This window comes from Ornithorhynchus anatinus, chromosome 20 (genome assembly GCF_004115215.2).
Source record: "Ornithorhynchus anatinus isolate Pmale09 chromosome 20, mOrnAna1.pri.v4, whole genome shotgun sequence".
Taxonomy (NCBI): Eukaryota; Metazoa; Chordata; class Mammalia; order Monotremata; family Ornithorhynchidae; genus Ornithorhynchus; species Ornithorhynchus anatinus.
In genome coordinates, this window is record NC_041747.1 from 9,420,108 (window position 1) to 9,435,442 (window position 15,335).

At 42.2% G+C, this 15,335-nt stretch overlaps 1 protein-coding gene across 9 annotated transcripts in view; it reads right to left on the reverse strand.

Annotated features, from left to right (window-relative positions):
• LRCH1 (leucine rich repeats and calponin homology domain containing 1) overlaps positions 1–15,335 on the reverse strand; it is a 131,928-nt gene that overhangs the window by 36,427 nt on the left and 80,166 nt on the right. For 8 of the 9 annotated variants that reach the window (XM_007668615.4, XM_007668619.4, XM_007668614.4 and 5 more), the window contains exons 5-9: positions 13,763–13,899; positions 12,481–12,608; positions 8,892–8,976; positions 3,769–3,874; positions 1,961–2,079 (exon numbers count right to left, since the gene is read on the reverse strand). In XM_007668615.4, coding sequence (XP_007666805.2) covers positions 1,961–2,079; positions 3,769–3,874; positions 8,892–8,976; positions 12,481–12,608; positions 13,763–13,899 — 575 coding nt within the window. The remainder of the gene's footprint in view (positions 1–1,960; positions 2,080–3,768; positions 3,875–8,891; positions 8,977–12,480; positions 12,609–13,762; positions 13,900–15,335) is intronic. The other variant, XM_007668612.4, reaches the window with a different exon arrangement.

Consider the following 15,335-nt stretch of genomic DNA (forward strand, 5'->3'; position numbering starts at 1 on the left):
AACAGCTGAGTGGTGACCTTTTAACCCTGGAGCAAGTTTTCAACTCTTTAGGAAAACAAACACAACCAGAAGTGCTAAAATTGAAAATCTGGGTTGAGACAACCAACAGAGCATTTGGCAGAGAAGCAGGAATACCAGGCTTGGGCTTTTGCTCGATCACTAATTTCCTTGTGATCTTCAATCAGTCAAGCAACTCACCATCTCATTTTTCCCTCTTGCAATTGGGACTGAAAGTACCATCTGCCACACTGTGGCCGTGGGTGAGCTAATGCTGAAACAGGTCTGATCACCTTATCATCCTAGCACACTATGCTCTTGCTTGTTCAGTGGATGTTTAGTTCACAAGTTCTAGTGAGAGTCGAATATGACGCATGCCAGAGGTCAGCATGGGGGAGGCTGGAGGCCATCAGGTCCTGTGCGACTAGGATGGAAATGGGTGAGCCTGTCGGTGGGGAGCAGCACCTGGGGTGTCCCCACATCTTGCAAGAAATCCTTCCCTTTCTGAGCATTTCAGGAACAAGGGAACATACTTCCACTGGTTCTATGGGGTTCTTTCAAAACACGGAGACTTCTCAACTCTGTTTTTTGCTAGACAACTCTTTGCCGACTTGTTCATTCTAAGCGCTTAGTACAGTGCTCTGCACATAGTAAGCGCTCAATAAATACTACTGAATGAATGAATGGTTACAGCCAACAGAGCCTTTCTACAGGAGCCTCCACACCGGAAGGCCTTTCCAGGGAGAAGCATGAGCTGCAGGCTAGTAAAGGAGAACTAACAGCAAAGACCCCAAGCCCCAGGTTAGCAGTGCTCTTTAAACACCTCAGGCAATTAACGGCTCACAGGGCTTATACGCAGACCTTAACTTGCAAAGCAAGAGGTGCCAGGGCTCCAGTGATTCTGTAATCCCACTTCTGGAATCTGTAATGGCTTTGAATGCGTGCAGCATTATTGCTATCACTGCCAATGACAACGCTGTCACATACACAATCATAGAAAGTACATTTGAAGGAGAGTGCTACTGCTTTATAGTGTAAGAAGGTTAGATGTTTAGGACAGCCAAGATGACTACAATCTAAAATGTAGATTTCATTTTTACTATCGTAACTAAAATAGCAAGTCCACAAAGTGCCAAGTCTAGGGGCACCAGAGGTGAACCGGACACAAATTAAGCCCCGCTTTGACCTAACTTTGATGACTTTGGCACTCAGCACCAGCTCTTACCGAGAGCAATGAGGCAGTTATAGCCATCATTCAGTTCTATCTGAAAGTACAGCTGCAAAGGCACTCTTTAAGCCCACTGTAGTTTTCCATCTCCTAGCCTAATTATCGTTTTAGAAAGTTCAATTGCCAACCTAAGAATCTGATGCCATTTTAAATAATATTCTGTTATTGGAAATAGTTCTGGGGGTTCTGGGGGAAGTACTCTGGTGCTAACCTTACTTAGTCTCTGGAAGCTCTCAAACTTATGTCTAGTTAACTGAAAATCTCCTCTAGCATCAAAGGATGGTTGTGTGACTGTACTATCTCTCCTTGCCCATCTGAATACAAAACTAGAAATTTATCCCAAATACTATGTGTTGGCAGGGGCCAAGTATATGTGCAGGGGTCGGGAGGAAAAAGGGAATCTCATAATTTAGGCACAGCCAGCTAGACAGCTGGCTGAGTCCCTGCTGAACAAAAAGCAGGGTGAAAAGTGGTTGTAAGATCAAGACCAAACAATGCCGAATAAAACCCGAGATACCTTGTCTCGGTTACCTGCAGGTGTGCTATTGGAACTGTCTTCCTGCAAAATATCAGCCATGACGCATTTGTGTTCTCTGACTACCACTCTCAGCTAAACTATCATTTCAATTGCCCACAATTTTACAGAGAACATTGCCAACTAATCTGTCCCAATTGCTTGCTCAACTCTTCAGTGTAGACATGAGGTTACCTTACAAATGGTCCTTAAAAACTTGCCTTGATGTAGCTCATAAATTCGGTAGTGAGTGCATCTGTCCCAGCGGTGATTTGGTTTCTTCCTTCTCCACTATTATCACTGTTAGTCAAATGGGAAGGAGGCTCCTGGTGAAATTCCACTAATGAGATCATGATGGATAAAAGAGAAAAAGGTATAAGAATGATTTATGATATAATAACAATGTTCAGCCTAATCAGTTTTCACTTGGTAAATTGAGGTTTGCTGCTCTCTTACTACAACCTGACCAACGCACTTCGTTCCTCTTATGTCAACGTACTCATTGTACCTCGATCTTGTCTATCTCGTCGCCAACCTCTCAACACACTTCCTGTCTCTGGCCCAAAACGCCCACCCTCTTCATACCCGACAACCACTCTCCCCACCTTCCAAGTCTTATTGAAGGCATATCTTCTCCAACAGGCCTTCCCAGATTAATCCCTCACTTCCTCTTCTCCCATTCCCTTCTGCATCACCCTTGCATTTCAAATTGCACCCTTTATTGACCACTCCCTCAGCCCCACAGCACTTATGTACATCTCTGTAATTTATGTATTTATATTAATGTCTGCCTCCCCCTCTAGACTCAAAGCTCATTTTGGGCAAGGAACATGTCTACCAACTCTGTTATACTGTATTTTCCCAGGCCCTTAGTACAGTGTTCTGCACTCAGTGAGCACTCAATAGATTCAATCAATTGACTGACTGACTGACTGGTGAGCAAGCCTGAATAACTGAAATTCACAGACAGTAAAAAACTCATTCTGACACTAAATCCAACAAACAACCCAATCCACATCAAGCCTTGTTTGGGGTAGTGTTGCTTGGAGTAGTTTATGTTGCTAAATGAGGGGCCAGGGAACGCCCCCAACTGCAGGTCCAAGATATCAGTGAGCTCAGAGCAAGACTGTCAGTCAGACTGGACAAGGCCCTACTTGACAGAGACCTAAAGTAGATGCCCTATTTGCTCCATCTCCTACATAGTCCTAGGCCCTGTAATCCTGCTCTAGTACATAGATAACAGTGATTCTGACTCTCTACACTTGATAAATGATCCCAGACAGATCCCTATCCTTTCACTGAAGCAGTCTTAAGAACACACATTTTTTTTGCTTAATTCACATGGATATTTTACAACAGACTTGTAAACAAAATCTCAAAAATACCGGATCATATGGGTTTTTAATTTCCTCCAGCTACTGGCAGTTCACTGGAAATAAAATGACATCAATATTCTTCTCAGTGATGCTTGTATAGTAATAATTTTAGTATTTGTGAAGCGCTTACTATGTGCCAAGCACTGTATTAGGCACTGGGGTAGATACAAGATGATCAGGAGCCCCATAGGGCTCACAGCCTAAATAAAAGGGAGAACAGGTATTGAATTCCCATTTTGCAGATGAGGAAACTGAGGCACAGAGAAGTAAAGTGACTTGTCCAAGGTCACTCAGCAAATTTGTGGTGGAGCTGGGATTAGAACTCAGATCCTCTGACTTTCGGGCCCAAACTCTTTCCATGCTGCTTCTCAATAAATCAATCAACGAGCACCTTGAGCTCACCCTGAGCATCTCACTGGACACATAAACCTGTTACTGTTTCCATGATCATTTTAAAAAAGTGAATATATTAGAACAATCCTTCCCTTCCTCTTTATTCCTTTAAATCATTTAGGAGACATCAAGAGGGCACTCAGCACCCTACTTTGCCAAGAATCCTGCTACCATTGTTGAAGAAGGAATTCAGATCCTACCGCATCTGACTCAGTAATAGTATACTTAGTTTGTAGGTTCAGACTTTTGTAGGTTCAGACCTTTACCCGGACTAAGTCGAGGACATGAGTCTTCTTTGATTATCTGTTCTTCTTCCACAATGTTAGACATTGGCACATTGAGGCTGACAGTATCTTCATCAGAAGGCTGAAGAGAAAGAGTGCAATGGTTTTCTTTAACAGAACTGAAAATCATAGCTGTAGAAATTAACTGTATTTACTGAGCACTTACTTTATGCAGTGAACTGCACTAAGTGCTTGAAGAAATAATTAAAACAACTTGACTTTTTTGGAGATGTTTCTGGAAATTGTGACCAATCTGTCTCCTCAAACTCATAAAACCAGGAATCAGATGGGAGGAAAAGATAGTGAGTCTGAATATTGTGTATTAGAATTCAGAGATAATTCTAGCTATACTAGTATTTTTATCCTATGCGTAATACATAACTTCAAAAGATATGACAGTACCTAGAGATGCAGAAACAAAAGGCAACTGAGAAAATCTAAGTGCTTCATTAAATAAGTTACCAATACATCAGTTACTGAGAAGGAAGAATTTGATTTGAATCAAAAATCAGGAAATCTGAATTTAATGAGTTCTCTCTCCACCACCACCACCACCAGATTCATCAGACCACAGCCATAGCGATCTGCAAAGCTTTAACATTCCACCTCCTCCAGAAAGGCTTCACCAATTAATTCCCAATTCTACAAGTCACATCAAATCAACAATCACCCTTAGCACCTACCTTCTATGTTTATAACATCCTTGGCACTTAGGTATATTTGGATATTCAATTACTTTGTCACCTAATCGCAATATAAACACCCTATAACCTATTTCATCCTTGTGGTTCCTCCTCCTCCTATTAGACTGTGAGCACCCTGAGCAGTAATAAAAGTAATGGTATTTACTGAGTACCCAGGTGCAATACACAGTACTAAATCAATCAAAGGTATTTATTGAGGACTTAACGTGTGCAGAGCACAGTACTAAGCATTTGGGAGAGTAAAACAGAGTTGGGAAAACATTCCCTCCCCACCAAGAGTTTACAGTCTAGATGGGGAGACAGACATTAAAATAAATTTTAGATATGGACATAAGTGATGTCGGGTTGAGGGTGGATGAATATCAAATGCTTCAAAGATCCAAGTGCACAGATGCCACAGAAGGGAGAAGGAGTAGGGGAAATGAGGGCTTAGTCGGGGAAGGCCTCTTGGAGGAGACGGGATTTTAATAAAGATGTGAAGGTGGGGAGAGTGGCAATCTGTCATACATGATGGGGGAGGGAGTTCCAGGCCACAGGAAGGATGTGGGCAAGGCCTTGAAGCACAAGATAACTTTCCTGTCTACAAGATGTTACAATCATCGGGAGAGTCAGTCATGTGTATATACACATACATACAACATGAGTTTTCCTTTTGTTGCCAATGACTTAGAACAGTACTGTGCATTCAATTGCTATTCTTTGATGGACTGAAAAAAGAGTATTCTTTTTGTTAAATATAGGTTTAATACAAATTACTCAGAGTATGGTCAAACATTCTTTCACGTGACCTACAGTGCATTCCATACTGCTGCATTGTATTCATCTTTTTTCTGTAACATCTATTCATATCAGCTATTCACCTGTGTCCCAGAAGGAAGCTGTATGGCCAGGAAGACTATTGTGAGTGGGATGAACTTGCTATATTTCTAAACTTTAGTTGGTGTTGCTGTATTGCTTTAAGATGCTAAATACAGTTCATAGCTCATCCGGGGAAATGATTCAAGAAAGAGGGTGTGCCTTTCTGTGGCAAACTACTGGATGCTTCTAGAATTTTGTCAAGCTTTAGGTTGATGCTCCACTCGCTGCTATATGGTTTGAGAAACTTCTGAAGACATGATGGAGTCTCCTGCTGAGAACCACAGATATGCCGTGTCCTGTGATCCTGATACCCTACATACCCAAGAACGTAGTTCCCTTTTCTTGCTTCAGAGAAACAAACCAACATCCTAATGTTTGTTGTTCTTTATCCTAAGGAGAGGGAAATTTAACTGCAACTGCAGTAGAAGACTAGCTAGAAAAGAATGAGGGGAAGACAGAATCTTTTATAAGCCTGAACACGGACAGAACGGCAGAATTTCTTCTGCATGAAACTGTATTCTCAGTAGTGTTGCCAGGTTATTCCGAGCAGGAATGTGCTGATCGGCAGAAGGGAAGGAGGATGGATGTGATCTACTTGTGAGCCAAAATCTCTCCACCTGCTATCTGCCCTTGGTCTTACATGCTACATAAAATTCCCAAGCTGTGCATTGAAAACTAAAGGTAAAGAATAAAGACTTGCTTAAAATAACAGAGATTTTCGTTTAAAAATACCAATGCATACTCTGCACTAGCAAAAGCAACTGAATGTAGCCCTTTGAAAATTTTATAATTGAAATATAACATAATCCTTCAAGACTAACCATACCAAGTACAATGTGCGATTTGTTTGACTGATACTGTATAAAAGTATGGACCAGATGTGTTTAGTCATCGTGACTTAGTGGAAAGAGCATGAGACTGGGAATCAGGAGATCCAGGGGCAAGTCCCCGCTTTTCCACAGGCTCAGTGATGATTAAGGGAAAGTCATTTAACTTCTCTGTGCCTCGGTTTCCTCATTTGTAAAATGTGGAGGAAATATCTGCTCTCGGACTGTGACGGGAACTGCATCCAATCTGATTATCTTGCTATTATTATTATTATTATTATTATCTAGGGCTTAGCAGACAAACACAGACAGAAATTAAAGGGGTTTCATGAGGGGATTCTCAAAGTCTGAAATTAAGAACAAGCCAACAAAAATATACAACCACCACTTAAAACTGGAATGGGGGAGAGGGAACTGGAGGGAAACCAGTCAAATACAGCTTGTCTAGGAAAATAATAAAGCACACCAAAAAATCAGAACACTTAACCAAATGAAAGGCTGAGGAAAATGGAAAGAAGATTTAAACATAGAAAGGAAAAGGAAATAAGAGCAAGATATTAGATCTAATAATAATATGGATGGAAACAGAAGCAGTAAAGGCTCTACAGTAAATAAGACATTTAACAATTCTTTCAGGTGCTCACTTCAACAAATACCCACTGAATCCACAGGGGCTAGGGGCACTTAATAAAACAGCCAACATTCACCCAGTATTAGCACATATACATACAATGCATGAACTACGTAGCTTTCGGAGGTCAGTAATAAGGGTAAGAGCTTCATATTATCCAACATGTGCCTCGTAAGGTTTTTTTATTTGTTCCCTTAGGAGCAGCTCTGGTCAACACTTCAGCAAGTTTCACTGGACATCTTGAAGACGGCACTCGGTGCAGAGGTCCTTCCTGTCTTGGCTAAACTGGGTTGAATCAGTGCTGTTCACAGGCTGCATTCTCTGAACTCAAACACTGATCATAGCAAGATGCCTGTAAACACCTTAGACCACATGGGTGGAGACAGAGATGGGCAGAAAGCAGCACTGTATCGAGAACCGTCCTCGAGGTATCCAGTTGAATTGGCAAAGAATGGTAAAGTGCAGCTATATGTTCACAAACACAGAGCACAGTATCAGGCAGAATTAGGGAAGAGAATGAGACTCAGTGTGTGCTGGGGGTTGGGGTAAATAGAGATTTTAAGGAAGTTAGCCTTGAATTGGAATTTATGGCAAATGGATGGTTCCACAGAAAAAGGACACAGACTGCGAGCCCCTTGTAGAACAGGGACTGTGTCCGACCTGATTAACTTTTATCAACCCCAGCACTTAGAACAGTGCTTAACACATAGTAAGTGCCTAACAAATACCACAATTATTATTTAGGCAGAGGCTAAGGACAGAAAAAGAATTATTAGAGGGGTCAACAGGAAGACAATTAGGGTCCATTGGAGAGTAGGGACTAGGGTCTAATCAGAGAGGACATTAATATTGGTTGAGGCTTTTGGAGTTTATCAAGTTGTTGTCAGTTAGCTCCTTGCCTGGCAAGGCCAATCAGTAGTTCTTTTCAGATTCCCTTGTCGCACTGTGATTGACAAAATGGACGTTTTAGATCAAGGGTATATCCAGGACAGCTTGCTCTGATTTGCCTAACGAAATCATGTTGGTGATCATAAGCAAATACCTGGCACCCTCAATGTGTATACTATTGTTTATTTAGTTTACAAATCCCACATACTCTGATGAATTTTTTCCCTGTTTTAGTACAACTAACACAAGTGCTGAAATCTCTTACAACCAACCGGCTTGTCAGTTATTGGCTTTCCCATAATTCAAGGCCAATCCTTGGACAAACTTACATTTTTATCTTCATAATTTGTTGTTGTGGGACACGTGTGGATAACAAAGGCACAATACTCTCACTTATATCATGACATGTAGTGCAACCATGCATCCTAGTTCCCTGGCATCGTTCCAGCCAAAATATGCAGCAAAAGTACATATGACTAGAGTAATATGAGGGAACTGAGGAAAGCCTTCTGACAAATGTTTAGAATACCAGGAAAACAGCTAGGAATAATAAACTGTCTACAGGTGGGTCTGCCCTCTTAACTAATAATAATAATAATAATGTTGGTATTTGTTAAGCGCTTACTATGTGCTGAGCACTGTTCTAAGTGCTGGGGTAGACACGGGAATCAGGTTGTCCCACGTGGGGCTCACAGTCTTAATCCCCATTTTACAGATGAGGTAACTGAGGCACCGAGAAGTTAAGTGGCTTGCCCAAAGTCACACTGCTGACATGTGGCCGAGCAGGGATTCGAACCCATGACCTCTGACTCCAAAGCCCGTGCTCTTTCCACTGAGCCACGCTGCTTCTAAATCCGTACTGGTTGTGTCCCACCCCATCTTCTTTTCCTTAGAGAAAACAAGCACACTCTCCCAGTAAGTTAGGGGTTTGGCAATCTCAAGTATGAGTACAATGAGGAAATGTACACAATCACACAATTCAACAGAATGCTATTAAATACCTGCCTAGAGACTTCCTGGAGTTTGGATTTTTTAGTTCCCTTTCAGTTCTCCTTCTTCAGAAGCATCAATGGAGATCCTTCTCTTCCCCCAGTTTTTTAATTTTGGTAATAAGCTACCGCAATGCTTTCTGGTATCTGGCTGTTACTCAAATGAAACAATAATCAGAAAGGCAAAATTCAGCCAATTTACCTCTGTCGCTGATAAACGTTTATCTCCATTATCACTTCCAACACCTGAATCAGAATCCTTTTTGTTGGGATAAATGTCATCAATACTGAATTTATAAAACAAAGAAAAAAATTCTGGTTAATCGTAGTAAAAATCTCACTTTTTGTACATCAGTTATAAAAATAAGCACATACCCAAGCCTCTGAGGAAAACAAAGAAAATACAGATGCAGGCCTCAAACATAATATATCAGAGCTCTGTTCCCATGAACTTCATTTATGGGTGATTGTACTACATCAATGGTATTTAACTGAGTGCTTGCTGTGTGCAGACCAATTCAAGAAGGCACGATGCGATTAAAATTTCATAGGTAATTAAAAATTGTTCAATTTTCTCCTTTCGGTGCCTGAACAAAAAACAGTAAAATAGCTGGCTTTTACTAAGGAGGCTTAATAGAAGGAAGGGAAGGGATGACCTCTCAACAACCTCTCAATCAGGTCAACCTCTCCTGATTACCTCACCTAAAATAGCATGTCTGAGAGGGGAAGGGGTAGGAAGGGCTGAGCTGAGGAAATCTGTTCTTCTCCACACTGATGGTGGAGAGCTCTGACCTCTTGGGAAACACCGGTGAGCAGTGGAGGAAGGCCTCCCATCAGCCAATCACCGCACTACCCAAGGAGCTCCTCAGGAGAATGCAGGTGTCCCTGCCCATGCATGAGGTGTAACTGCTCGTGGACGTGTGTTTGTATGAGTTCTTTACCTCCTGCTCTTCTCAGAACACTTTCTCTTTGGGCCTTTCCTTCAGCAGAGTTGTCTCCCAAGAACTCCTGTGCCCTTGCTCTCCTGAGAACTTCCTGATTCCTCCCCACCCTCATATGCCCTGCCTGAAAGCTTTTCTACTCCTAAGAACATAGTTAAGCTAGTGTGGCACTGCCAATCAGTATGTCTATCCTGGTATTGAGTCTGATTATGGCAATGAGGGATTCGGAAAAGCATAAGAATCGTAATTTCACTCTCTAACAGAGATAAGATGCAGTGTGATGGTTTGACTAGGCCAGTTAATATCCCTAATTTTTTTCTCCTGTAATCTATAATGGATTTTTCCTTAATAAATGTATTCCAACCCTTTTCAAAAGTACAGATATTTTTAGTGTAGGCAATTTCCGGGGGGGGGGGGGGAGGTGGGTAATAAAAAAACATTTGTTTACCATCCATTGTGTAAAGAAGAATTTCCTTTTGCTGTTTTAAAGGTATTCCCCAAATAGTCCCCATATTCTTGGTCATCTTAGCGGCCACCTTTAACATCCCTGCATACATCAGTTTATTTGTTTATATTACCTATTTTTGTTCTTTTCTGTTGCATCTATTGTTCTACTCTTGTTCCCACTTTCTGTATACTATTTGGGTCTACCTATCTCTAAACTCATCATAGGCAAGAGCCATATCTTTTACTTTAACTATATGGTTCTAAGGCCTACCATAGTTCCCTGCATACAATAAGCATTCAACAAGTGTGGGAAGCATGACAGCCTAGCAGAAAGAGCCCAGGTTTGGGAGTCAGAGGACCTGCGTTCTAAACCTAGTTCTACCACTTGGCTTCTGTGTGACCTTGGGCAAGTCACTTAAGTTCTCTGTGGTCAGTTCCTTAATCTGCAAAATGGGGATTCAATACCTCATCTGTAAAATGGGGATTAAAACTGTGAGCCCCATTTGGGACGTGGATTGTGTCCAACTTCATCTCTCTCCCATCGCTTAGTACAGGTGCCTGGTACATAGTAAGCATTTAACAAATACCATTTTTAAAAGTCCTGAAAAATGAATGGATAAAACACACTGACACTTCAATGGACACCTCAACTTGAGGCTATGGGATTTGATGAACAAAATTCCATTCCTTTTCCCTCCCCTGTTCTGTGCCCTTTGTGATTTTATATATTTTGGGCATTTCCCTCAGCTTTCATCTTTAGAAACTGAAGAGCCCTAATCTTTTCAACTTATTCTTATAAGAAACTGCTCCACCCCCTTAATTATCATGGTCAGCTGCACTTTCTCCAGCTATATTAAATCATTCTGAAAATACAGTGACCAAAATTGTGACCTGTAATCCAGTTAATGAAAAATCTATGCCTTTTGGATTGTTTTCCATGTTTTTCACAGTAATAGACAATATCTGCCGCACAGCAGGCTAATGTTTGGAAGGAATGGCCGATGATGAGTTGCCCCACTCCTTTCCTGTGTCATGACAAAGTTCAGAGCCCACCCTTGACACATACAAAAAGGGCCAGGATAAGTTCACGGGTGAAAGGTGTACATACCAAGGGTTACTTGAGATATGCGTTAGAAGGTCAAGGACACTTCCAAAAGGTTATAAGCTCCAAAATATTTAGATTCATCCACACTCAATTTTACAATAATGTGTGCTTTCACTACATATTTTGGTTAGAACGTTGTCAGGGAATTAGAGAACTTTTGTACCACAGTGCAAGCCTGTTTAGTTATGGCGGCTGCGGTAGTGAAAGAAATGGCTGTGGGCATACATACAGCAGTGGGACAGCTCACTTCTACAGCATGAGTATTCCTTCATGTAGAGTTTTCCACGAATGCAACTCCTGAGTTAATGGAGAACTGGGTGTACAATATAGCTCCTTTTAGGTTGCAAAAGGGAAAAATTAACAGTGTTAGGTGATATATCCATAACTCTGAGGATGGCTGTTGAGGAGAGCAACCATCGGTCTTATCCTCTAATCATATTTTTTGTGCCTCTGTCAAAAATGGACTACTGGGCTGGATGGTCCCCTGGACAGATGTGGTCTGGCCTTTCTCAGCACAGGGTCCGTAAAAAGTTTGGAGTTAAATAGAATTTTTGTGCATTTGTTTTGGACAACTGTCGTTAGGCTATGGGAGTAGCCCACTGTCATTTAAACATCAGACCAACAACTCTTTCGCTTTAATAACACTTATAAAGGTTTTCAGTTAAAGTATTCTTTATCCAAGCTGATCTAATTTCTTTATAAATATATTTTCTGATGGCACAGACATTGGGTCCCTTCAGGGTTCTAATGTCCTATTTTCCTATTTGTAGTAAAAAAATGATTGCAACAATCTAAAACCACCTGTTAATCATTAATGAAAATCCATGATTTATATTTTAAGAGCAATGAGGCATGTGCAATTTTAGGTCACCTTCAAAGGACGAGTAAACATTATTGACAATGTTACCGCAGTACAAAGAAAATCATTCCCGGCATATGAATGAAAAGGCTAAAATCTATCCTGAGGTAGGCTCCATCCTGACACCCTGAGTTAAATAAATGCCTGTCTAAATTTGATATCACGGGCTTATTCTGAATACAAATTATACACTCAGTTCAGGTTTTGTTACAGTAAAAATGCAGAGGTAAGCAAATGTGAAATAACTATGGGAAGGACAGGTTACTATGGGGTGATTTGATAACCATCATATCTGTCCCCACAATTATGCATTCAGACACTCCAATGAACTTGAACTGAAATTACTAAACCTGGCATTTTTGTAGCAGTCCAATGAACATCAGTTCTCAGGAACTGTAAACATGCACATGATCAAAAAGAAAAGGTTTTTTCAACTCACCTTTCCTCCACGGGGTGCTGCAAATGTGGTCGTTCTATAGTGTGAAGATAAAGTGAGTCGGTGGTTTTCATCTGACAAGCCTGTATGCTCAGGTATTTGAATATGTGCACTTTTCCTTTTATACAGATCTATTGAGAAAACAACAATTATTCATAAATGGTTCTTAAAGCATTCAAGCTCTTTGCATAGTACATTAGGGGCATCAGTGGGGGACCTTGGACTAACAGAGGAGGGAAGGGAGAATCCCCGGGGTCGGCAGTGGGAGAGAAGATCGAGGAACAGTGGGGAGGTCAGCTTGAGAGGAAAGATGAATGCCAGCTGTGACAAGCACCTGGATCATGGTAATGACATTTGGATGGGGGGGGGGGGGGGGGGGGGGGGGAGATTCTGGAAATGTTGTGGCAGACAACATTCATCTGGTGACAGACTGAATGTGGGGGCTTACAGAGAGGCAGGAGTCAAGGATAATGCCAAGGTAGTGGGATTCAGAGATGCGTAGGTTGGTGGTGTTGGCTCTGGTGACAAAGTTGGAGGGAGAGAAATTGAAGAGGTGGGGATTAAATCCCCATTCTCCCTCTTATTTAGATTGTGAGCCCCATCAACCAATCAGTGGTATTTACTGAGTGATTACCATGAGCAGGGCACTGTACAACAGAGTGGGGAGACATGTTCCCTGCCAATGATGAGCTTACATGCTCCAGACTAGAGCCCCATGTGGGACAGGAACTGTGTATGACCCATCTTGTATCTTCCCCAGAGAATAGTCTAGAGCCTGGAACACAGTAAGTGCTTAACAAGTACAACTATTATTATTACTGGAGGCTCACTCACGATGGTTTCAGTTTTGCCAAACTAATTAATGAGGTCTGCAGGGATGAGGGAGGGGGTAGGTCAGCCCTGCAAGTTTCTGGTGAATTAAAGACTAGAATAACAGAGGGGATAGTAGACACAGACTTTGAGATTGGAGGAGAAGTAATGTTGCTATGTAGAAGGAGAGGGAAGAATTACAGTGTTACAGAATTAAAGTGTTTTGTTTTACAAAATCATTTAGGCGACCAAGACGATAGGCACTATTTCCACCTACAGGTCAATTCAATACAGGCAGTTGTGAAACCCTGTTCCTTCATTTCAAAACGCAGGCTAATGATGGCTGAGAGCAAGTCATCTGGAACCATTTCAATATGTTAAACCTATTCTAAAATGACCCAAATTGTGTTTGTTCACTTTTATACCAAGCTGCCTACTATTAGGGTAAAAGGGCAACGCTAAAGGCATCTCTCACCTGAGCAGGAGGAGACTGGAGGGGATTATTCTCAAGCAGCAATACTTGCAGCTGTTTCATCCCTCTAAAACAAATTGGAATCGCGAGGACTTTATTGCAGGAAAAGTCAAACTTCACCAAGGGGAGATCTACTAATTCTACAGGAAAAAAAAATGTATGGTTAGCCACAAATATGTCTATTCTCTGGCGTGTTCCCCTGCAGTTATACATACAGAGGTAATGCTCATGTGTGTACGAATTTACATGGGCCAAGGGGAGTCCAGGGGAGGGGAACCTCAGGGGCTGGGTCAAAGGGATTTCAGAGGGAGTGGCTTTTGGCAGTGAGACGATTCAGAAGAGGAAGTGCATGGAGGTGGGGAGCTCTGCAATTAGAAGGATGGGGATGGGGGAGAGACAGAGGGAAGGACTCCTGTAGGAAAGGGAGACTGGGGGTTGGGGGGCACCAGTGAATAAGGACATTTGAGGATTGAGGAAGTGCAGGGAAGGCGAGTCGTACAGAAGGGAAACGTGGGGTGGGGACGGATGGAGAAAAGGGAAGGAGTTCTAGGGAGTGGTGTTCCAGGAGGAGGGGCTTCTGGGAATAGTTTAAGAAACAGATGAATTGGGAGGGAAGGAAACCTTCCTGCCCCAAATGTCTTCTAGGGTGAAACACCACACAGTGTGCGCCCAGGATGATTTTATTATTTTAATATTTAGGAATACATCCTTTTACTATTTCCTAGAAACCCCTCTGCCTCCCTATAAACAAAAGTTGATTATATTTAGTTTAGAATATCCTTCAGGGGTACAGCAGACTCTCAGAAATTCCAAGTATCTGGGCCAACTGGACTCTAATGTTGGCAGCTGCTGGAAACAAAATCAAATACGTTCCATTCAGCAGAGGAAGGCTGAACAATGTCAGGAATCCTAGGAGTTTGAGCCACATAAGTAGCTTTGAAAGCAAGTTTGTCCCCCTCCACAAAATGATCACTCTTCTGACCCACATTTCCAGGACTGAAAGCCACTGCCAGGCACAAGAGCTCCAGCGGGTTTTCATTAAGGGAACGAGGGCAATTTCCTGCTCCTAATTAACACCCTATTAGGAATCTCCTGTCTAAATGATGGTTTTAAGGAAAGGGGTAATTTTGGGCAGGAGGTCATCTTGTATTAAGTTAGTAAAAAAACAGCACTCAGTGCTTAATTTGTACTGGGAGGGGTGCCCGGGAACAAAATACCAGCACCCCCTCCCAGGCTCCTCGGGGAATGAATGCTCTCCCACCTTAGATGCTGGAGCAATAGAGGCTGGCAACGAGAAGAGTTTGAGGAGCTGACGCACAGCCAGAAGAGGATCTTGGTTCCAGAGCCAATGTTCCTCCTAACCTATGTGGGAGGCTCCACAGTGGAACTCACATGCCCCTGAGGGATTCTGGGGCTCGGTGCCAGGGGCTCTGTGCCCAGGAGCCAGGACTAAACTCCACCACGTCCTCGCACAAACTCAGCTCAGCAGATACCCGATTTCAAGGGACCAAGAATCAAGAGCCTAAGCTGCTGGAGAACCGAGTCCAGTTTAAGAAAATTATGTTAAAAGTATTCT